Here is a 25,619-nt window from a genome sequence, read left to right on the forward strand (position 1 = left end):
TCACATGTCTATTCCATCATTATTTTTTTACTTCTTTCTACTTTCCCCCAACTAAACTCTTCTCTCCGAGCGTGTTGCCCTGTTACCGTAATTAACCGGTGACTGGAGTCTTCTCTCCTTTCTATCTCTCGTTTTCCTACGCCCCCTAGAGGACAGCTGCGTTCAAGGGCTACGATCCCATTCGAAAACGACATCGTGCGCATGCGCAGTTCGTGGCCGAGATACAAATTTTGCGTCATCGGTGACAACGCATGCGTATGGGCGTCCTAATGCCGTACTACGGGTATTTGAAGTGTGGTGAGGAGGGTGCTATTGGGGCATGCGCTGTGCGACGCTTTGAGTCCCAGGAAGTGTTGGATCTTAGTACTGGCAGAGAAAGCGCCGGGAACTGCTGCTGCTTTTTCAAACTTTAGGTTTTTTTCAGACCGCATAGGTACAGCGCTCATCCTCCAGCAACATGAATGTACGTTTCTGGCAAGTACTGTTGTCATAGAGCTGATTGGGAGTTTGTACATTGTTCATTAATTGGTGTACGTTTATATATTTAGGTCCCTGCACAAAACTACATTTATACTTCTCTTGATCAGCTGAAAGAAGGCATGGTAGCTAATTTGTATGGAGTTGTGGCATTCTTCAAACCTCCGTATCGCAGCAAAGGAACTGGTATGTAATATACAGTTGTATTATATTAACGTGTGATACGCAAATTCTACTTTAATGATGGATTTCTATGTATTGATTGGGGAAATACAAAGCATAGCTAGCCAATGACTCCTACAATTTGTGTTTCATTGGTCAAAGTGTGTGTGTGTGTGTGTGTGTGTGTGTGTGTGTGTGTGTGTGTGTGTGTGTGTGTGTATATATATACACAATGTCACCATCTCACTACAATTTATTGTATGGCTTTGTATAATTGTTTCAATAAGAGTTGCACAGCACATGCATTTTCACACACAGACGGGGGGTCACACAGACACTCTAACACATTTAAACACACACACTTCCCACAAATGCTTCTGCAGAAGACTGGGTTCCGACAGCCTGGAGGAAGAAGACAGTGCTTTGGAAGGTGACTAATTACTGACAAATGAAGCTAATTGGAAGCTCCCAATTGATTAGTCATTAGGGAGAGTGGGGGAGGCGCGTGGGTCTCAGAGCAATTCCTGACCATTTTTCTTAAAAATATGGATTTTAGGAAAAAATTAGTTGTGTTCTGGAGGTTCGAAAAAAAAAATTTTCGCCACTCAAAAGATGAGAAACCCTGCAACTAATTGAGTAGCAAAATCCTGCACCTGTGGTAATAACCACGCAGGTGTGGGTTTTCGCTATTCTCGCACCTAATTGAATACACCCCTCATACCGCTTTTCCACCCAAGTCCTGGGTCTGACCTGAGATTTGGATAACAGTTCCAAAATGGGTCAGACCCGAGACAGACCCCTGTCTACTGCGGCGCCGATCCGGGTTATTCCCAGATTGGCGCCGTTCACACTGCACACGGATGCAGTGGAACACTTCTCCCGGTGCTTGGAGATGACATCCTCTCCAAGCGCTGAGAAACCCGGAAGTCCCCATGCTGTAAACAGGGTCTGCAGGGTTTCAAGGGTCGTTCCTGTGTTAAACCCTGCAAGATACCTGGGTTTGATTGGTGGGTCACTCGACCTGGGAATCCAGGCCTTGCCACTTTTACACCTAGCAGCAACCTGGGTTAACCCTGCAATAACCTGGGTTTTAGCTGTGGTGTAAAAGAGGTATATTTGTGTACATTACAGCATTCATGGAGTTTTTTTAATTCTTGTAAATAAATCAAATTATAGTTACTGCTTGTTCAGACAAGCAGTTTGCACCATTATGTTTCAGGCAAGACCACCATTGCAGGTGAAATAGTGCACCGTGTTTCAGCCTATGGCTGCCATTTTGAAAACGTATTTTATTTTTTTTTAATTTAAAAAAAAAAAAAAAAAAGTTTACAATAGACCCTGTGGTCATTTCTATAGATGAAATTTGTTTGCCTGTATTTATAGGTTAGATTTCCTTTGGAGCCGTACATACAAACCCCATTTAGGGCCGAATTCAATTAGCCGCTATTCAGCGAAAAATGGCTTATCGTGCAAAAAAATACTCATCGGGCAAAGCTATTAGCTGCAGTTTTCTCAGGTACGAATACTACATAGCAAAAAGTATCAACAAGTTTTTTACCACCTGAGAAGTTGTGCAAAACCCCTGTTTTAAGGGACTTGGTTGGGATGCCCTCCTTAATGACTAATAAGGCAAAAAAAATTTGATTAGCTTAATTTGGCCAATAATGACATGTCAGTTTTGGAGTGCAAAGTGCAAAAAAATGGGTTAATTGATGTGGGGGAGCTATATGAATGGGACTGGTGTTAAGATTGCAGGTGGGTGTTAAAGGTGTATTTTGAAGGGTTTTTTTTATTTGTGAAGGAGTGGGAGCCATTGGATGCATGCTTTATCATAGACATGTCTTGATGATGGATGTGGCTGACCCCAAATTCATATTACATTTGCACAGTAATGTCCCCAAATCATAGTATGATACACAGTAATGGCAACAATTTATAATATACCACACGTGTCCCAAATTTATTAGACAGTAATCCCCCATTTCAAAATATGCTACACGTTCCCAATTAAATATGCATATTTATCCTTAAACACAATACTGAATTTTTTTATTTTTTTTTAAACTGTTCTTTAGAAAAAATTGTATTCATTGTGTTATGTAAAGTCACCACTTATTATGCCACAGTGCCCCCAGTTTGTTTTGCCACATACACTACCAGTCAAGACTTTTAGAACACCTCCATTTTTCCAGTTTTTATCGAAATGTAAGCATATGAAGTCCAGTAGAAAACCTAAAATGGTGAAAAGTTAAGCGGTAAACTGCAAGGGGTATAAAAAAAAAAAAAAAAAAAAGTTTTTAGATTAGCAAAAACTGAAAAGCAATGCAATTTCAGAGTTATAAATACAAGCCTTTTTCAGAAACCAGTAATTGGTCAAGAACTTTCAGCTGTTCTGCTGCTATGAAAAGAGACTTGTGTGAGCCAAGAAGAATCACCAGTGAACTACTGAAGACTGGAAGAAGGTCTTGTGGACTCAGGGCCCAGCGCCGTCCTGTGTTGCCGCCCCTTTCCTCCTCCGCTCCCTCCCCGTGAGCTTAAATATGATCTATAGCACTGGGAGGGAGGTGGGCGTTTCCTGCGCCCTCTAGAAACAGTAGCGCTCCAGGCGACGGACCGGCTTGCCCGTGCCTGGAGCCGCTACTGTGTGGACTATTACGACACAATGAGTTTGAGGATTCTGATCAGTCTCCCGTGGGTGGGACCAGGGGCGTATCTACCCCTTGGCCAAGATGGCACTTGCCAGGGGTGCCGGCCAAGGAGGGGCGCTGCTCGATGGTGCCACCGACAGCCAGGGGTAGAATTCAGGGCCAGCCCTATCATTATGCCAGGTAGTTATGCAGCTGATTTGAACGCACCCTGAGAAGGGTGCATTTGTAGAGATTTGCCGTTGGTGTGGGGCCCCATACCCCACTGCTACACCGGCTACCAATCTTTACAGCGTTGCCCGCCTCAGTGTGGATGGAGTAGAGTGGGCTTGTGGGCCTTTCCAGCAGAGCTGCAGAATTTGGGCGCCACTGCATAGGTGGCGCAGTGCAATTTGTTCCCTGCAGGCCGGCACACAGTCTCTCCCAGAGCAGACTGTACTGCATCATTACTATACCGTTCCTCACTCCCTTTCACCGTGTGCCTGGAGTCCCGAGAGGCCACCCGGTGATGCCTCCAGCGGCTGCTCGTCCTCCGTTCCCTGTCCCCCTACAGGACGACGGACAGCGCTTTTGCCAAGGTGAAGCAGTCTCTCACGTTCCCTACACTGCCAAGATGCAAAGGTACCTGCCGCCATCGTAGATTTACTTCCCGCTGCGCTGCTTCTTCCTGCTATGCCACTTGTTTTTGTGCAGGTCTGCTGTGAAGAGGCCGAGGAGGATGTACTCCCAGCACCAGCAGGGGTACTTCCAGCATCATAACTCTCATCATCAGCACAAAAGGTGGTACTCCCAGCAACAGAGCCCTTCTCCAGCCAGTGCCTCCTGCAAGGCAACATGCCCACCAGCTGGTTGCAACCATCACATCTCATCTCTTCTGATATGAACAGATCAGATCCGTCTCCTCTGGGGGAATGGGGCAAAATGGGTGTGGGTTTTTTTTTTTTTATATTCCTGTGGGGGAAGAATTGTGTATGTATAGCTTTATGTGGGGGGAAGCTCAAAATTTCTTGCACAAGGTGCTAGTAAACCTGAGACCAGGTCTGATGGTGTGAAGGAAGAAACACTCAGCTGATGGTAATGAGGAAGACTGAGAGCTTTAATGGAGGATCTGTGTGATTGGGGAGAGCTGTGAAGGGAGGAGGGGTGCCAGAGTCCCTTATTTTGCCAGGGGCACTCAGACCCCTAGATACACCCCTGGATGGGTAACCACCCAGAGACGCGTAGTCTAACAAGTCACTCGGTGTTCAACGGGAGCTGCAGCAGGGCAGGATGGACTTTACGATCAAGGGTAACACGTAGTGACTGAACAGGGTCACTTGATAAGGCTGAAAATGGAAAGACAACTGATAGTGTGTGTAATATATATATATATATATATATATATTACACACACACACTCTGTATCTCTGGGAATCTGTATTCGGCACTCTGTAATTTTAATTGCTGCGGTGCCCTCCTAAAAGTTTACATATGCCATTTTATTGTTATCTCATGTACCAAATATGCTCCAGCTCCACAGCCGTACATAGAAAACAGGCGGCACTCAGTGGACTTTGTTTAAAAAGTTGTATTGTGCAAAAATTACATCACAGCATTTGTGCTGTGATGTAATTTTTTGCACAATACAACTTTCTGAACAAGTCCGCTGAGTGCCGCCTGTTTTTGCACAAAGTCAATCACCTGTTCTCAACCCTATAGCATGTATTTCACTTGCTGAAGACAAAACTGAAGACAGCTGCAGTAAAGGCCTTGTAAGCATAACAAAGGAGAAAACCCAGTATTTGGTGATGTCCAAGTGTATCAGACAGTCAGTGCCTGTGTATGATTCTCGACAATTTATTATTTATGATAATGTTTATTTGTCCTATTACATTTGAGCCCCTGAAAATAGGGGACTGTGTATATAAATAGCTGCAATTTCTAAATGTTTCATACAATATATTTTTTTTGTTCAACCCCTTGAATTAAAGCCTGCACTACTATTGCATCTTCATTGTTTAATTTCAAATCCATCGTGGTGGCGTACAGAGTCAAAATTATGAAAATTGTGGCAGTGTCCTAATATATATGGACCTAAATGTGTGTGTACAGATGTGTCAACATACATCTAGCCTCCTTGCGCATTAAAGAAAAATAAAAAAGACAGAAATGTCCCTTAGTTGGCACACGTTAAACAGTGCTTCTAGTCACGCCATGCCATGGCACGACTCAGTTCCGAGCGTCTTTTTGTGCAACCGTTATTCCCTTAAAATGTGTCATAGCTGCTGACACTGTAACGTAGCATTTCACATGCAGATATAGCCGTAGTCGCACACAGAATATAGGCATACAACATAAGCTGCTTGTACATCCTATTCTCATCACTTTGCGAACAAGACGCTTGAGAAAATCACATGAAAAGATGCTTGGCGCAACCAAGCCGCACTGTGCTCATGCGTTGTATGTAACATGACACGTGACGCATGAAGGATAGATGTGTGTGTGTGTGTGTGTGTGTGTGTGTATGTGTGTATATATATATATATATATATATATAATTTATTTTTTTTTCAGTAAGAATATTGTTAGCCTGAATATAATACATTTTCAGTAAAATTCCTAGTAATACTGGAAGTCTAATTAAATATTCCAAATTATCTAGCTTTACCTTGAAGCTACAAAATAATGAGAGCTTTGCTGGAGTATAGCTTATCATTAAAAAGCATTTAAGTGTATTTAAAATTGGAAGGATTTTTAGAAGACTAAATACAATCTGAAGAAATAAAGGGACTGTACATACTTCTTGTGAGATCCTCCCTGAAAATTCTCCTGTAAAATTACTTATTAGGACATTTCTGAAAACTAGTCCACAGAATAAAATGTTATGTTACAGATAGCACTGCACAACAATGAAAATGTTTCCGATGTGAAAATAGTTACTTCTAATTGATTTCAGCATGCAAAGAATGAATATGACATTTAAAACTCTGTTAGCTCTGAGGACCGAGATATAGCCCATTTATGATGATGTAGAGGTATTCCTAGTGATGTGGGCAGAATGGAGAGAATGTTGCCAGCAATCTGCGTGCCACGCAGAGGGGACGGGGGCCTAATGACCCAGTGAAATGAATCAGTTATTTGCCCCCTCCCCTATTCAAATATATACGATTCACGGGATTACCCACACAAGATAACTGTGTTGCACTGAGTGACAAGCATAGTGAGCGATTCCACCAAGACATTTCAGCAATGGAACAAAGATATCAGGGTAGGTGATCACTACTGTTGGACAGTGACAAGAGATGGCCCAGAAGAGGAGTACAAGCGACAAGCAAAGAGAAAGCACCCCCATGAATAGGCCACTATATTAGATAGTACTTTCGTATGCCGTTTGTTTGTTTTGTGTGCTTATTTGTGATTGATAGAAAATAAATAAGTTTTTTTTTTTTTAAATTCAATCAAGAAAATATCAGATTATTTTAAAATAGCTTTTCACTATGATTATATTACTAATGTACATACAGTATAGTGCAAGTAGTGTAGCTCAAAAAATAGAGCTAGTAAAAACATTCTGAAATCATTTTAGTTTTTCTGGACCACAAATTAGTAATGTATGACTATTTTTAGAAAGGAAACAAATTAAAAGTATTAATTTGTTGTACAGTGTAGTCATTCTGTGCGTTTGCTATAATTTCTGAAGAGCACTAGAAAAATGGCAGAATCTGGTTGGTACGGGCATCCATGTAAATCTTGTTCCAATTTTAAAGAGAATTTCTCATTGGCCTACTTTGTAGCTGTAGACTGTAGAGGTTTTTTTTTGTTTTTTTTTTTAAATACACCTGTATAAAGTTAATAAAGAAGAATTTAAGAAGTGATGGTACTGTAGAATACAGCATTTTTACTTTATTGAAATCTGGTATTTCTCTGCCAGGTCAGGCGGCTTTTGAGTCCATTACACCATTGTGACCTTCGAAAAGGGCTCCAATAGTCCAGTAATGCAATTTCTCTCCTACTGCTACTTACCTCTTTCATACAGAGATTAGTTTTTACTTTTGTTTCTCTGTTACATTCATGTGAATGTGAAGCTCAAGAGGAGGGGAAAACAACAGCACCACTTTCATAGAATCATGTCCGAGAAGATTAAATGACTCCACAAGTAAATCAGTATTTGTTTTTTTTTTTTTTTTTCTTCCAAGCATTTGTGCTGAAAAGGTATATTTACTAAATGACGGCTTTTCAAAGTCACTGATTGTCGCTGTGTTTGCTTGCGGGATTTAAAACCGCAATAATATTAAATGTACTTTGATTTCTTAGAGAATGAAACGTTCTGTAAAATTGCTGTCAGGCGTGCCTTTTGAATTGCATATTTCCTAAATATGTATTCAGTAGGCATACAATATGATTAACCAGCGGCAGCCCGACAGAGGAGGAAATCCCGATTGTCCTAAAGGTAAGTATAAACTAACCTAATTCTACCCCCTAACCCTCCTTTAGGGTGCCTAACTCCCCCTTCCCCTAGCCTGACCCTAACCTCCGGCAGGGGGGGGTGGGGGTGCCTAACCCTAAATCGTCCCCCCCCCCGAGAGCCCTAAACCTAACCCTAAAAAAACCTAACCGCTGGGCACCGGTGTTTGTAAAATGACAGGCGCCTAGATTTAGACGCCTGTCATTTAACCCTCGCCAGGTTTAATAAGCAGTCGGAAAGCCGGCGGTTGGCATTGCGTGCGATGGTTTCCCAAACCTATACCTTCAGTAGGTGCGGCCTCAGTAAACATACAGAAATCTTAGAAGATTTTTAAATCATAAATAACACCAATACCACCTTTTTTACCAATACAGATATGTCCACATACATCTATCCTCCATGCGCTTCAAGTCGCATTACACATAACATGTGAGCGCCGTGTGACTCTATCACTGAGCGTCTTTGTGCAACGTTTTCCCTAAAAATGTGTCGTCTTCGCAAAGTGATGCGAATAAGCAGAACTAGCAGCTTATGCTGATTGAAATGATATGCGGCATGCCTACAGTATATTCTGTGTGCATCACTTTGCATGAAAAGATGCTTGGCGCTACTGAGTCGAAGGGCTGTTTAATGCGCAAGAAGGTTAGATGTATGTGGACACCTCAGTACTTGCCCAAAGCTGTGTTTCTAACTGTAATGTGCTCTTAAATCCTTTGGTTTGCTCTTGTCTTGCATCATGAAGAATAATCCAGTGGGGGAAAAAAGCCCTCATAGATGACAAATAACCTGCCCTAGCAGATTTAATTATAATGGGCCTACCCTTGACTAACCAGACAGGACAGATTGCCTCTGATTTGGAAGTTTTGCAAGGATCATGTTGTGTACATTAAGGCCCTCATTCAGAGCTGCTCGTAAGCGGCCATACGCTCGTAGCGGTCCGATGTTGTCAAACCACGCATGCGTCGGTGTAACAGTGCGCATGTGCGTACGGCTGACTGCGATCATTTTTCCAGTCGTTCGTCGAATAGCGAACAGGATGTGACATATCAAATGTGATTGACAGAACAGTCCGTTTTGGGGCGGTGACGGGGGTGGAGATGGGAAAACGCAGGCGTGTCAAGGCGTTTTTTGGGCGTACATAAATTATCTCATGCGAACGGCCAATGTGAACGGAAAAAGTCATACGTCACTGTCTGATCCACTTTCCATTCAAACTGCTCGCTCAGCTTGTGGTCTGGTATTCTCTACCACAATGGCGATGGTCTCTTCGTCCCTCCTGAGTCTCATCGATTGTTTTTGTGGTCTCAATTGATAAATCAGAAAACCATCAATTTAGAATTGCAAACAAGCTTGTAATGTGTTTAGCAAATCGTTTTTTTTTTCTAGCACAAAACCGTACGCAGGTGAACTACTCGGCTGCTAATTTCTGGATTAGACAATCAATTAGCTTACCAATTTTTGTGTTTAAATGTGTTTTTGGTTTTTTATTTTTTTTATTTTTTATGCAACAATATTGTCAGCATGTTTAGGTTATTGCTTCATTTTTAAGGGGCCAAGAAAAATGTTTTATTTTTTAGGTTTGCAAAGTGTTCTTTAAAACTCCTAAATAGATTTTAACCCTTTGGTTTCGAAATCCAAAATAATGTTTAGATTTCCCTTCTATTGTGTTTGAATTTTTATGCAGGATTACCTATTAACCAGTTTTTGAAAAATTTCACAATACAATTGAGCAGATTTTACAGATGTTTTATTTTTGATATGTATATGTATTTTTAATGTGTAATTTGCATATTTCACATCTGAATAACGTAAATAAAGATAAAAAATAATAACAAAACACAAACACAAATAGTGGCAGTTGGCCAACACAATAACACAAATTAAAAACAATTCACAAGAAAGGAGAGGGAAGTTTTGGCCCTTAAGGAATATGGGGCAAGCACAGAAGGATTGTGGGAAAATTAGCCAGTGCTGTCAGCGCCGTTTGGCCGGGGTAGGGAGGGAGCCTGACCGTGTCCGGGAGGTCCTTCGGCTGGCCTGTCCAGAGGCAGATATTGTGGCCTCTGGACTAGGCATAGGGCTAGGCACATTTGGAGGGATGGCTGCTGTTGTGCCCGAGGGGGAGGGTCCTGATGTTCCGGCAGGAAGGGAGGCCGGCTCCAACATGTGAAGGCGAACGAGCTGCTCCAGGGCATTTGCAATCCTGATGTTGGCCCCAGCATTGTCTGCCAGGGCCTGAGCAATGGTCACGTTCGCCGCAGCATTTTTCTCCATGGCCTCCGCCACCCGTAGCGTCCATCCTCTGCAGAATCTCCGTGTGGTTATCCGATTTAAAATTGAGATCCGTGAGGAGGGCCATTGCCTGCGAGGGGGATTGCCCTGGACTGGCAACTGCAGGGTCCCCAGCCGGATCTACTGCTTCCTCCCCTGCAGAGCCAGCAGAAATTCTGTGGCCAACGCTCGCCTCTGGAGCAGACTCATCCGCCTGTGTCTCTGTTGGAAAAATGAGAAGAGTAACATTACAATCTACATAGTGTCACAAACACATTTCTGAGTTGTTAACATTACAACATTTACCTGGGACAACATGAGGAGCCGCAAAGTCTGGCATGTCCGTATCCATGTTGGACACTCCAAACACCTCCTCAGCCTGCACACACCCCTGTGCCAGCTCCTCCAAATCATTAAGCTCCAATGACACAGGGGTGGGACCCCCACCTGTCCCCCTTGCATGCCTAGTCCTATCAGACAGTTTTTGCTTCAGCCGATATTTGAAGTCGCTCCATCTGTGGGTGACAAAGTTGGCGTTATTCCTGCAGTATTTGGCCCTGTAACCACTTTTTTTTTTTTTTAATGCGTTTTTACGTACCGGCGTTTGACCTCCGGGGTTGTACGGACCAACTCACCCACCCTATTGACAGCACTGGCTATATCATCCCACATTTTCCACTTTTGGCTTGCACCCATATTCCTATCGGTCTGTGGCAGGATGTCAGTGCACATTTGGACTAAAACCTCCATCTCCTTTCTTGTGAATTGTGGCTGCCTTTTTTTTTTTGGGGTAGCTTTTGTTGGCCTACTAGGCCCAGCAGCCTCTGACATGGCATCCTCCACTCCTTGTGTATAAAACATATTTTAATTTGTGATGTCAAACATTCACAAAAGTAAGGTTTAAAATAATCCTTTTACCCCAAAAATACAAATACTTACCGTGCGCCTCTTGGCCCGTGCTTTGCTGCTCATTAGACATTTTTGTGTTTCAAGTCTCACTACAGCAGACAGTTTTGGGATTTCCGTGACTTATTTATACCTGCGTCCGCATTACTCGTCCGCATCATTGATTGTGCGCTCCTATTGTCCGTCCTTAATTTGAGCAGGAAAATAAACACTATTTATGGCTTTGAGTGACTCGAGTCGTGGTGGCGAATGGTGGATTGTGGATTTCGGAGTATTTGGCGTTATTTGGAGTTTGTTGGAGAAGTTTTGGAGTTTTGGTTTTTGTTTTTTTTGGGACAGTTTATTTTTCTTTCCGTACGCTTTTTGCCTTTTGGATTTTCATTTTTGTTTCTTGTTTGAGTAAGTATTTTCTAAACTTTTTTAAAACTAATCGTATTTCTTTTTGAAATGTTAGTACTTATGTATGTTTGTTTTTTCTTTTACCAGTTATTTTGGCATTGCCCCCGTGAAGTTTTTGGACTTTGGGTTATTTGTCAGTTTTTGGTAAGTCATTTTTAATGCCTGAAGTTACAGTTTCGATGTGTTGGTGTTCGCATATGTTTGGCTAAGTAATTTGTAATTGTTTCTTTAACCAATCCTGTCTTAAGACTAAATATAGCGTACTCTTTGGCGTAATATTGTTTGAGTTGTATGTAATTTTGACCTCCTTAAAAAATTAACGCACTAATGTCTCCTTATTCCCCATGCAAAAATGCGAACTATTTAGCGCACTAATGTGTTTTTGGCTTAAAAATTGGACTGTCTTGTTTGTCAACTAAATGTAGCGTGCATTTCCTAACTAATGTGTGCTCCCTTCTATCTTTTAACGCATTTAAAAAAGTGTTTGGATTCAAATCTGACAAAGAAAAATTCTAAAACTAATTTCTATTTTGGAAATGTAGGTTGTTGGACTCATGACAATACCCTGGCCTGTAAGCATCTTTGGATTTTTGGCAAAAGATAAGTAGATTTTTTTTGTTTCACATTTGACTCAAACATTAACTACCTGGCTTACCGTTTCAGGTTGATGTTGGTCGTATTATCTTGGCCATGCTTCCGGAACCCGACCAACCTCAACCTCGTCCCAGGCGTAGGCATCGTAGGCGTGCAAGGCCCCAGATATATAGAACACATGTCACCCTTTTTGGACTGCCCGATGATGAGGTTTTAAGACGATACCGTCTTGCTCCACAAATCATCATAGACACTCTCTCATTAATAGAGAGTGATCTTGAACTGCAAATTGACAGTCCTACAGCAATACCACCACTTACGCAATTAATGTCAGTGTTACATTTCTGTGCCTCAGGATCCTTTCAAACCACGGTGGGAATAGTTGCCGGAATATCCCAATCCTCCTTTACAAGGATCCTGAGGGCAGTGATTGAGGCCCTTTTCAAACACCTCCATCATTTTATTAAAATGCCATTGGATATGGGTTCCCTTAGTGTGGCGAAGGCCAATTTTTACCAAATAGCTGGCTTCCCACACATCATAGGGGATGTGGATGGCACTCACATACCACTTCAGCCTCCAGCAAGGCTGGAGGCTATATTTAGGAACCGTAAGCACTATCATTCACTGAATGTAATGGTGGTATGTGATGCCTCCCTCCAGATCCTGTCCCTGAATGCCAAATTCCCCGGGAGTGCACATGATTCCTTCGTCATCCGGCAATCAGGGATTTGGCCTAAATTAGACAACCTACAAGCTGGTGATGCGTGGCTTCTGGGTAAGTGGACACCTTTAGTTGAAAAACCAATGCAATGCATGATACACAATGATCCTGATTGTTGTATTTGTTTTTTCACAGGAGACAGTGGTTACCCTTGCACGCCCTGGCTGCTCACTCCTTATTTGGCTCCCACACCAGGGCCACAAAGTCAGTATAATTCTGCACTTACAGCCACCAGGCAGGTGGTGGAGCGCTGTATCGGCCTTTTAAAAGGCCGATTCAGATGCCTCCACCGCTCTGGTGGCGAACTCATGTATTTGCCGGCTATGGTTTCGAAAATAGTGGTCCTGTGTGGGATATTTCACAACATCGCCATAAGGAGTGGTGTCCCAATGCAGCCAGAGGATGCCTTGCCTGAGGATTCCCCCCCCCCCCGAGGTTGGTCGGAGGTCAGTATGTGGGGGGGCCATACGCTATGATGTGGTGGCCAGATATTTCAGGTAATTATTGTCAAACATTTACTTAATTGACACAATGTCGACATGTACAATTGTAATGTGCCTTTTTAATATTTTTATACTTTTTTTTTTTTTTCTTGTCTTCCTTTCAAATCCACCAAAAACCGATGCCTACTACCTGCTCCACTAAATTGTGTACATGTGGCTACTTTGGATCTAACTTTGGGAACAATTATTTCATCGCCTCATTTGTGGATTTATGTTGGCCTGCTACTTATTTCAACAGTTCTTGATTGTTTCTTTTGTTGTTTGCTTTTGGTGTTGGTTGTTTTTTGTAGTGTCTTTTCACTGTGTGAATTGCTTGTCACAATTCACTTTCTGTATGTGTTTGGTGTGTATTAAATTTTTGTTTGCCGTTAAAAAGACTGTTTTTTAAAAAAATTACAAGCACCTGTAACCTGGCACAAAAAATGCCACCTTTCATAATGCCTAATCCTGTAATGTGTGAAATGGTTAAGTCTATGAACATGCTTTGTGTCTTTCAAAAAACAACAAAGGTATTATGTTGAATCAGTAGGTTTTCTAAACTAAGCAGGTTTCATTTTCTATTTACATTACCCACCCAAAGAAAAACAACAAAATGTTTGAATTTCTACAAAACTATTGGTATGGTGAGGTGTTTAATGTGGCAGCTTACATACTTACTAGCGCTTTGTACAATCTAATTTACCTTACTTTAAAGAACATGATCAAATAGTCGACTTATGGAAGGTTAAACAATGTAATATTTTCAGACAAGGAATGAGACTCGATAAAATACAACGCAATTTTATTTACAAATAACAGTTTGGGCATAATACAAAATAAAAAAAAATTCAGCTCCAAAGGACCGCCGCCATGTGGTCAAGGACCGCTAGCATCCCTATGACGTGGCCACGCAAGGCAGCCAATCCCTCCTGCATAGAATGCAGCCGCCTCTGGTCCTCTGTTGGGAAAAAAAAAAGGGATCCTTAATAAAATGACACCTTACATTAGAAGTTTACAAAACAAACTAAACAAATAAATCTAGGTTAAACAAAGATCCAGTTGTGATGAAAAAAACAAAGTACTGGCAAATGCAAAGATGGTATAAATACTAAATTAAAAATGAACATACAAAAAGGCGACCACAAAAAGGACGAAGTACCCTTGTTAGGGTAAACCATAAATACCCAAGTATGAGTGTTTGGACATGTGTGATATGTATCAGTGGAAAATATCCAAGACATTGTCTATCAAAATAAAAATGTCTCCCTAAAAATAAAAAAAAACTTTTAAAGGGAAACATACCGGTCATTGGGATTGCGGGTCTTTGAGGCCCTCCTCCTCCTCGGAGGTGGGCCAGTGCTGGTGGTTAGACGGAGGGGATATTTCCGATATGGTGGACTGTGATGAAAAGCACCGGGGAGGGGAGGGTGAAGAAAAGAGAGAGGGGGGGGGGGTGGAGTGGAGGGTGAATTTTGGCCGGTCAGTGGTGGAGGGGGAAGGTTGGGGAGATGTGTTTGTGCTTGGAGTTGGCGTCGGACGAGCCCGGCGTCTTATTCGGCGGCGAGCCCGGATTCTGCGTTCAGCCCCTAAATGATGTTTGAAAAATGTTTAGTTTTTTTTTTGGGGGGGGGGTTGGGTTTGGCCACAAATTTAGAACTCCAAAAAAATTAAAATCTTCAAAAAAAGGAAAACATGCACACGCTGGCCTGTCCAAAAACAACAAACAGGGCTAGACTGAAAACAAGCACACGCAGATAGGGCCGCAAAAACCCCCCAGAAAATACAAAAAAAAAAAACCTTACTTGCAGCGATCCGCAGCCGCAAACAGGCCAGCAAGCGTGGCGTGCGGCGGCGCAGATCCGACCACCTGCGCTCTAGCTGCCCGATATTTCGGCGTGAGCCGAAGGAGCGCAGGCGGCGGTGGCGAACCTCCGCATAGGCCGTTCGCTTTTGGCGGTTGCTGATGGGGGGAGGCTGGCTGGTGATCCGCCGGTCCATCACCTCCGTTAAGACCAAAAGCTCCTGCCTAGTAAACGCGGAGGCTCTCATGATGGCAATGATTTATTTTACACCAAACAGTTTTAATAAAGGCCAGAGAAAAAATTTGATTGGCTAATGTACTTGGTAAATTAACAGGAACCATTCTATTGGTTATTGTATGAGTCATGTGTCCTCCAGCCTCAAAAATATAATGTGAGTTATGATAGACTTGATGCAGTGACATGCGTAAGCTAATTAAAATAAAGAAATTAAAAAAATAAAATATGCCTATCACAAACACCGGAAAACAATAGGATCATTGGTTAAATCATGTATTTTTGATAAAGTAAACCATTGGTGAAACCTTACGTATTCTGCTGGAAAAATGACACACACGGACAAGAATAAAGTTTATTGAAAATTGACAAAAAAACGGATTGCAAACATGTGAAGAGCAATTAAGCTAATTAATATATTGATTGGCATGAAACGATTAAAGTATGTATGCAGAATGAACGAGCAGGTAATCGAAATCTGACAGGTCCACTTCCGGAATTGACTTGTGCGAGCATCCAAAGCAACCAAAGAGGAGACGAACGGTCGCTATTTTGAATGGTCGCAAGCTAGAGGAGGGGTTGGGAGAATATGGGGCGGAAGGTTAGCTACGAGCGAACATACGAGCGAGCTCTTAAATTTAAATTTTTTTTGAGCGAACGGCCACTTGCGTCCGGGTCTGAATCAGGCCCTAAGTTCCTTGTATCGGTGAGTCAAATCCCACATGTCAACCTGGAGAGTGGCAGCACCCAGGCTACTCGCCTCATATTTGGCCACTGGAGCTGATACCTCTGTGAAAGGGAGCCATACCCCAAAGCAAGTCTTTTGGACAAAAAAAATCAAATCTCCCAGCCCAGGTTTAGTGATGCCTGGATGTATAGGATGCTGAAGACACCCATGAGGTTTATTTACTAAGCGTCAGGGTCTAAAACCTGGCACTCCCAGTTGTGTTCATGCCCAGCGTTTAGTTTACCTGTCATCCTTATGTGGTGGTGGACAGGTTTGTGCTTCTGTTAGTCCACATACTGTATTTAAATTACATTGACCATAAATGATTTGATTTGGTGCTGGAACACCGACCTGAGGCAACCCTGCATGTGTCTTGAGGCACCCCAGGGTGCCACGGCACACAGTTTGGGAACCACTGGTCTAGTGTGTACCTGGCATAAGTCAAATACAGATATACAAGTGTCACAAATCAAATTAATTAGTGCAGTCTGCTGGTGAATCCTAGTCACATTGCATTGCAACTAAGAGACACATTTTCAGCAAAAAGACAGACGCCCGGGCTAGCAGTTTTGGACGGGACCTGGTACACAGAGGGTGGCTTTCTAGCACGACTGCAGCAAAGATCTGTAAGGACACATCTGTAATCTAATACTTTCGGGACTATAAGCTAAAATGCAGGCAGGTTTCCTGTAGATTACTATTGTAAGCACTTTGCTTCTGCTAGAGAATCCAGTTTTATATTTTCAGTAATACTTATGTTTATTTTGTAATGTCCAGAAGTTGGTTAATTCAAATGGTCAGGTTAGCAAAAAACAATTTAGCTAAGATTTGTGTATTTCGTGTGAGTTTTTTCTGTAGCTGCGCGTAGGTTGCTGATCCTTTTTAAATATCTGGATGCTGGTGTTGTGTGAGGGAGTGATTACGCAGGATGGTTTGCTTAAAGAATGATATACTTGTAAAGGTGATTGCCTGGATCCTGAGGCTGTACAATCTGCATTCAGTAAAATACTTATTTAGATAGTTTAATTGCCTCCTGTAAGAATGTGGTGTTCGGCACATCATGCCCATTTTTGTAAATGTTGAGATGCTCCCTGCCTGTTTTGGAAATGCCTATTTGCGCCGTGCAATTCCATGGAGCATGGGGCCACCGTACAGAGACACATTGTGGCTGGGAGCCACCACGAAACAAAAGCTGTGCTGAGCAAACTGCCCAGCCCCCAGAAGGCATACACCATTTAAAGGACAAGAGAGGACTACAGGCCTCATGGTCAATGTCGCTGATACAATACCAACTGTCGTAACTCGGGAGTCGGTCTCTGCTGCAGTGAGTGCATTGAAACTATCAGAAAGGAGTGGACACATTATATCCACTGTAGTTCCTATTCTAATGCATTCTTCTATAAAGTAGGTACTACTGTATGGCATAATGTGAATAGAGGGCACTACTGTGTGATGTAATTTGAATAGGCAATATTGTGTGGCATAATATGAATTTGTCGCACTATTGTATGGCATTGGCTAAATTTTGGGCGCTGTGTGGCATAATGTGAATTGGGAACTTTGTATTACAATACATATAATGTAACAATGTTAATGTTATAACAATTTTGTCTGTGTGTGTGTGTGCGTGTGTGTGTGTATAAAATATATACATTTTACAGCCTTGAATGGGCGGGACATCCGACATTGCATGTCTGTCACATGAGGACGGAGGAGTGCGTGCCCGTCACATTCAATCAGTGTGGCTCCGTCTCCTCCGTTCTGCCTGAAAAATGCAGCAAAGTGGGTGGCTGTCTGGGGTCTGTATCTTATTGCTGCAGCACTGCCAGCACAATTCAGGTGGAGCATGATCCCCGGGGGAGCTGGATGTTGCCTGTGCAGGAGCAGCTTCTTGAACGGATTACGCTGAGGAGGGTCATCATAACGTCATGATGCACAGTAATCATGTTTATCTGTTAAAATTGATATTGCAAGCTTCTCACATAGTGCTTGTTGAGTCCTGTAACGAGCTCAGAGTCTGGCTGCCTTCACTGTTTTGTCTGCATCCGGCTGCTTCATTTTCTTGTTGTGGGAAGCTGTACTATGGCATAATATGTATTTGGTCCTACTTTGTGACATAATATTTATTTGGTCCCTAGTGTATTGGAGGCTGGTATGGGCATGTTGCAGAATCTGATGACCATTACAGAGACGTGTGGTGACGTGATGGCATGTGGGGAGGTAGAGGGGCACTGAAGGGGTATGTGTGGTACTTTATATAAGCATTACCATATTTTGGTAATGGACGATGGTCTGGCTCCTTGATTTATACAAAAATTTGTCGAGCCCTGATTGTATATTACATACAATATACTGTATACATCAGCTTTAACAATGCATCCAAAATTTTGCCTTCAAAATTAAAATGTGCCCTACTTCAGCAACCGGCCCCAAAAAACCAATCTTACGCAATGAAACTGCGAAAAATATGCTAATGTCTGCCACCACTCAGCAAGCATACGAAACGCTCACTCCAGCCTTCTCACATCCGTAATACCTCAGTCCTGCGTATACATCAGTTACATCGGAGAACATTGGCCCCTCAGGCACAATTACAGCAGGTCTGTCCTGTCTCAGAATTTGTAAGTCTCGTCGAACGCAGTGAGTACTCAAGCTGCGTAGGAAATCGCAGTGGCTAATTTAGGCACGCCCATGCAATGGCGATCAAATGGACAGGCACACCCATAGGCAAATGCAGGGGGAGTTTCCTTCTGGCTGGAAACCCCCCTCCTCTGCACACACCATGACCACAACAGAAATAGTAATATTATAGAATGTTACTAGTGCTGCATGTTCTTCTCAGTATCACAAATGAAATGATTAGCACCAACTGTAGATCTTTTAAAATGTCAGCCAGTAATGGAGCGTACACACGGTCAGATTTGTCAGATGAACGACTGAACGATTGAACGATTTGAACGATTGAACGATTTTTGACTGCATTAAAATGAATGGAATCGTCCAAGTCTGACTGCAAACCCATCAGATGTCAGATATCGTTATCTGACAAACGGGAACGCGCATCGTTGATCGTCCATCGTTCAGGCATGTCAGATATGCCTGGTGCCCCGATACAGTGGAAACTGGGAGGACACATACCCATTTACCGCAACTCTTGCCACTGGGGCTGAATACAGTAGTTTAACCCATTTTATATAGCCCGGGCCAATCCCAAATCCCTTCATTGTTTCCCACAAATATTCACACTCCACTGAATCGAATGCCTTAGCGGCATCGAGAGACACAATAACAGATGTTAAATTGTCTTCACGGGGTATTTGCAAAAGTGTGAACAAGCATCTGAGGTTAAGGGCAGTTGATTTGCCGGGCATAAAGCCCGTTTGGTCTGGATGTACCAATTGTAGTATAACTTGATTAATTCTGGTAGTTAGGATTTTTGCTAGTATCTTTACATCAGTGGGTAATAACGATATGGGTCTATAATGGAGCGTACACACGGTCAGATTTGTCAGACTTGTCAGATTTGTCAGATGAACGACTGAACGATTAAACGATTTGGACGATTTGACCAAAGTTTTGAACGATTTGAACGATTTTTGACTGCATTAAAATGAATGGAATCGTCCAAGTCTGACTGCAAACCCATCAGATGTCAGATATCGTTATCTGACAAACGGGAACGCGCATCGTTGATCGTCCATCGTTCAGGCATGTCAGATATGAACGATTTTCCATCAGATATGAACGACTGAACGATTTTTAAATCGTTATCGTCCATATCTGAAGAAAAAATCTGATCGTGTGTATGCACCATAATAAATATACCTGTGCACCAACTAGGACATGTGGAAAACATGCACAGTTAGGGTGCACTGCTATAGACCATCAATAGGGTTAATTATTAATACTGTATAATAAAACACATTGTAGTACATAAGGACACCAATATGTTCATATATATGTCCAGGGCAGTGCTAGGTTCTTCTGCTGCTCCCCCGGACTTGCTCCAATGCTCTGGAATGATGCCCACATCTGAAGAAAACATTCTTCTCAGGCAGGATGGACCTACTGCCGCATCTAATTGCTTACTGTGATTGCTGGTCCTGTATATTCTGGAATTATGCAACACAATATACTTTGTACTGTATGTAACATATTAAAGCTGGATAAGTACTAATTCTGCCCTCTTCATGGACAGGCCACACTCGCTCTAAAATCAAGCATTTGGAAAACCCCCTTTAGAAATACTGCGTTTGCCACTGGGCACACCTATGTTTCTGCAACCACTCTCCCGTCATCATACACAGTTGCAATTGTGGTTCATGCTGAATCAAACCCTCAGTGTAAGAAGTATGAGTTAGGCAGTCAAAGTTAACCAGAGGATGGTTCTCCGCAATGCAGAATATTCCTTCTTCCAAGTTGAAGTAGATTAGCCAGGAAGAACTGTATATCTAACCGGTTTCAATTTACCAAAATTTGTGCTGTTCTTTAAAGATTAAATAATTGCCAGTGTCCTTTTAGCTTCAGTCTTAATTGTAAAAAAAAAAAACCATGCATACCTTTTACCACAGACCTCATGGTCTGTGGAAGCACTACCTGATCAGCAATTCATTATTGATGTATACAGTAGATTAGTTTGAGAAATTACTAATTTAATAAGAATGGGGGAAATGGATTCAAATGAAACTAGAGAGCAGACATTAAAATTGTAAGTGAAATTGTTTGATCCTTCTTTTTTTTTTGGGTTACAGATTTTTGCTCTATTGTTACCATCGTCGATCAATCAAACGTCAAACTGAAATGCACATTTTTCACTGGAAATCCAGAAGCACTCCCAAAAATCTATAAAATTGGTGATATTGTGCGGTTTCACAGATTAAAGGTATTGCTCTGTTAAAACATGGATATCTAATGCTTACCATTCACTGTATATAGCAGGGTTATGGAACTAACACCGTAGCTAGGAAATCTGCTGATCACCTAAGGTATTCTCTTGTGTTGTCCTAAGCTGAAGAGATCTGAAACAGTTACTGTAGGTTTAATAAAGAGAGTTGTCAGAGTTCATTAAGCAAATAGCACCCAACATGGTCAGGGTCGTGTGTAAAAAAAAAAATGCCAGACTGCGCTGGCTAGCACGGTACATCTAGCGTGGCTGCAAGAGGAGACCCCTGTGAGAGGGATGTAGTAGGTATCACCGCCGGCCGCATGGTTCCAATCCCGACAGCGGCAGCCCGGCAAGGATTAAGATCCTGATCGTCCCTAAGGTAAGTATCGCTAACCTAATTCTACCCCCTAACCCTCCCTTAGGGGTGCCTAACCCTAATCCCCCCCCCTCTAAGTGCCTAAACCTAAGTCCCCCGAGGGGGGGTTCCTAACCTCCCCCTAGGGGTGCTCCCCCCCCCCCCCCCCTTAGTGGCTGCCCGTGCCCGGCTTACCTTCGTTCGGTATGCCAGGCGCCGGTCTTCCAGCGTATGGTTAATGACAGGCGTCGAGTTTTCGAAGCCTGCCATTAGTACCACGCCGGGATTAGAGAGTCTGGAAGCCTGCGGTTGGCATTTAGTCCGTTGGCTTCCAGACTACATCCCTGTGAGAGGGATGATCGTTGCAGCTTGTTTGGGTAGCAACTTCAGTGACTAAGAGTGTAAGTTAGCTAATGTTCCATGAGCAAGGTTGTCTATGGTGATATCCTCAGGGAACTCCAAGGTGAAAGTGTCATCAGTAAAGGTCAACAGTGGGCAGAAGCGCAAACTTCAGGGTAATTATATTTGTGTATTAATTCAAAGTGCTATGTAAAACAAATGAGCAACTCCTAGATCAATGTGCTTATGACAAGCAATGGACTATGGAGCAGTTGAGAGAGGTAATGGGTAGATGAATCATCCTTCAACATGGGTGATTACATGTGTGGCACCAGACTAAATGATTCATAATGTCATCAGGCACATTACAAGGCAAGGGTAATTGTTATTGCAATCTAATAGAACAGAGTGATTATCTTCACCAATGTTACCACGTTTGTTTCGTGATGTCTTCTGGGCTGTGGAGTCTGTATGCCAGACCTTTTGACTCAGTCTCATTTATAAATGTATATTTCTACTTCAGGGTCCATAGGGGGGGTCCACAGGGTTGACCTTGGGGTTTAGCTGGATCTGGATCCACGGGCACCACGCAGTTAAAGCTTTGCTGCTCCCAGGTTGCACTTGGGTCCGTCGTCCTCTATACCCCGCCCCTGACCACAGGCACCTCAGTTTTAGCTGGTGCCCAGCCGGAGTCGGGTCACCCTGGCGCAGTGGGGTTGCATAAGCAGCCCCTAAGCTTTATTTTAATATTTTAAAGAAGATTTTATTTTTACTATCTTCAGAGCGGCAGCATAAGACTGTCCATCTGGACGTCCATGCTGCCGCTCCAACAAGCCCCGCTGGTGCTGCGACGCCGGTACTGATCCGGGGATCGCAGCGGGACCCCGGAGTCAGTGCTAGCGTGGCTCCCACAGACTGCTGCTGGACGCAAGGGGCCAGGTAAGCCGCGTGCAGCGCTGTGCGCGGGGGAAGTGTAAATGCAGTCTTTATGCCGCCGGTCTCTGGGGACAGACCGGCGGCGCTAGTAGCGGCAGCGGGCTCCCCCTGCAAAGGAATACCCCGCGTGACCGCTGGACCACCAGGGTGTAAGGCCGGCAGGGAACGGCGTCCCTGGGGTTCCATTACTAGCAGGGGAGGCAGCCTTCCCTGCTTGAGCGGCTCCTCCCCTCAGCCCAGCGCGCCTTCTCTCAAGCGTGCTGGCGTCGCTGGGCTGTGCTCTCTCGGCCACTCCTCCTCAGATCTCTCCGGCGGCCATCTTCCCAGGCAGCAACGCAGAGCTCCCAGGCAGGCTTCCAGTGGACCGGTCCCCATGCGTACCTCTCATCTGATCAGGACAGTGTTCGCAGCGCTATAGCCCTCCCAGACACTGAATCTGTGAGGTTGATTGTAGCGGAAGGTGCAGTGAGTATACTTCTCTGCATGGTATGTGACTATTGCTAGTGCTGCTGTCTGTGCTTTTTCTACTTACTGTCAGCTTTTTACCTATCCCTTTCCTTCTCCTACGGCCCGCAGGTGCGTGGGGGAGGGGTGTTCTTTCTGTGTACCTCACTTTTATAGATCAACGTATTTGTGAGGTCCGTCACATACAGCGTTGTGCTACTCAGTACCAGATTGTGGGCTGTTTGTGTTGCATACTTGGGAGTGCGCAGGTGTTATACGCCTTACCTCGTTTCGGTGATACACGTTTATTGCAAAAAGTTTGTGTCATGTCTGATGAGGAGAATGAGCGCTCCGAGGCTCCTGTGTTGTTTTCCTGCCGTCGCTGTTCGGCAGGGGTCGACGGGGCGGATTTGTCTCAGGACGGTCTGTGTGGGCGGTGCCAGCTGGTGCCTGGTCCCTCTAAACCCCTGGTGGCGCAGGATCCTCGGGCGATGTTTACGCAGGTGCTGGCGTCGATCGCGGACCGGCTTGCGGCCCCGACTGCGGCCCCTTCTAGGGCGTTGCCCCAGCCTACCATCCCCCGTTCCCCAGGTGTGACGCGTCTGGTGCAGTCTCCGCCCGGGTCCTTATGCGGGTTTGCCTGTATTTGTGCAATCTCCCACGGTGCCGCAGCAATCCATGGTGCCGTTTCAGGGGTATCCTCAAACGGTGCCCCCTCCCTGGGTGGATGTCCTCTCCAGCTCTGTTCAGAGCCTGGCGGCTTCATCATCGGCCTTTCAATCTATGTTGCACAGTGATTTGCCCCCACGCCGGCTTCACTGGCTGCTCAGTTTACGGACACGGATGTGTCTTCGGATGACTGGGAGATCCATGAACACTCTGACTCGGATGCCGGGGCCCAGGAGGGGGAGGCTAAGTCCTCCATTAATGTGCCGGCATTGGTTAGGGCGGTGCAGGCCATCCTTCATATTGAGGAGGATGTGCAGGCTCCCAGGTCAATGTACCCTAACTTTAAAAAGGCCAAGGTGACTTTGACGGTTTTTCCCCTGTCAGACCAGTTAAAGGATCATATGGCAGGGCCTGGCAGTTGCCCAGCAAGAGATTCCAACCGCAGAAACGGTTGGCTTCAAACTATCTGTTTCCTGAGGCTCATTGCAGGAAGTGGGAAACTTCGCCTGCGGTGGATTCCCACGCTTAATTGAAAGCGCTATGTTATCGTCTATCTCCTCCCTGAAAGATCCCACGGACAGGAATGTGGAGATTTGTTTAAAGTCTATTTACTCTTTCTCGGGGGCGGTGGCCCGTCCGTCCATGGCCATCTCTTGGGTGGCTAAGGCCATCGAGAGCTGGGCCAACGCTTTGGAGGATACCTTTCCGGAAGATGCTCCGGAGATCCAGAAAGCGTTGATAGGACAAATAAGGGATGCGGCTTCCTACATTAGACGCGAGCCTGCTGACCTCTCGGGTGTCGGCTGCCACTGTGTCAGCGCGTCGGTCCTTGTGGCTGAGGTCTTGGAGAGCTGACGCGGACTCCAAAAAGGGCCTGGAGGCCTTACCTTTTAATGGGGAGTTGCTTTTTGGTCCAGACTTAGACTTAGCCAGCGTATCCACAATTTTGTCCAAGTCAGCCTTCCTCCCTTTTGGCTTCTGCACCTACCAAGGTACGGAGCTCTGCCTTTCGGTCCTTTCGGGTTCAGGGCAAGGCTAAAGGTCAGTCCTTCCCGAGGCAGTCGGCGACCAAGGCCGCTTCTAAGCCCAAGAAGCAGGCCCGGAGTGCCAGGCGCCCTTCTTCCAAGCAGGAGGATAAACCCTCTGCCTGATGGTACGGGCCTCCCTCTGGGGGACCCCAGAGTGGGAGGCCGACTTCTTCTGTTTGCCCAGTGCTGGCACGATACCACCACGGATGCCTGGGCTCGAGAAGTGGTCTCCCAGGGGTATGCCCTGTCTTTTCGGCACAGACCGCCCCGCCAGTTTTTCTGCACCAGTCCTTCTCAGGATACGACCAAGACCTTACAGATTCAGGTAGCCATAGAGTCCTTGCTGAAAGCAGGGGTCATTGTTCCCGTTCCTCAATTACGAGGGATGGGGTACTATTCTTCTCTGTTTCTGGTGCAGAAGCCCAATGGTTCTCATCGCCCTATCCTCAACTTGAAGTCTCTGAACAAATTCCTCAGAGTTCCCAAGTTCAGGATGGAGACGTTACGTTCCATCATTCTGGCGATGGAACCGGGGGATTACATGGTGTCCCTGGATATCCAGGACGCCTACCTCCATGTTCCGATAGCACCTTCGCACCAGAGGTATCTGAGGTTCGCTATCCTTCAACACCACTATCAGTTCCGGGCGCTACCCTTTGGTCTCTCCACGGCACCACGGGTGTTCACGAAGATTATGGCGGTCATGGCCGCACATCTGCGGAACCAGAATGTACGGCTGCTGCCGTATCTGGACGACCTGTTGCTGGCGAGCTCCCCGGAGGTACTGCTTCAACATCTCCACCTGACGATCGCTTGCCTGCAAGCGCATGGGTGGCTGATAAATTGGAAAAAGTCCTCCCTGATTCCATCTCGGAGGATGGTTCATTTGGGGGCCCTGCTGGATTCTCGTCAGCAAAGGATCTTCCTGACTCCGGAGAAGGTCTCCTCCCTCCAGCTGCGGATACACAGTTGCCTGAGCAGTTGCCGCCTGTCGGTTCATTCAGCTATGAGAGTCCTGGGGTCCATGGTGTCGACATTCGACATGGTGGAATTTGCCCAGTTCCATTCCCGGCCCCTGCAGGGGCTGATTCTATCG

The 25,619-nt window shown here is 44.6% G+C and overlaps 1 protein-coding gene across 1 annotated transcript in view; it reads left to right on the forward strand.

The window, feature by feature from the left end:
* Positions 1-288: 288 nt before the first annotated feature.
* The window catches only part of POT1 (protection of telomeres 1), a 111,738-nt gene continuing 86,407 nt past the window's right edge, over positions 289-25,619 (forward strand). Inside the window, exons 1-3 of the mRNA XM_088455950.1 lie at positions 289-463; positions 549-663; positions 20,619-20,749. Coding sequence (XP_088312076.1) covers positions 458-463; positions 549-663; positions 20,619-20,749 — 252 coding nt within the window. The 5' untranslated portion in view covers positions 289-457. The remainder of the gene's footprint in view (positions 464-548; positions 664-20,618; positions 20,750-25,619) is intronic.

Source organism: Taudactylus pleione, unplaced genomic scaffold (genome assembly GCF_031769625.1).
Source record: "Taudactylus pleione unplaced genomic scaffold, aTauple2 ptg000041l, whole genome shotgun sequence".
Taxonomy (NCBI): domain Eukaryota; kingdom Metazoa; phylum Chordata; class Amphibia; order Anura; family Myobatrachidae; genus Taudactylus; species Taudactylus pleione.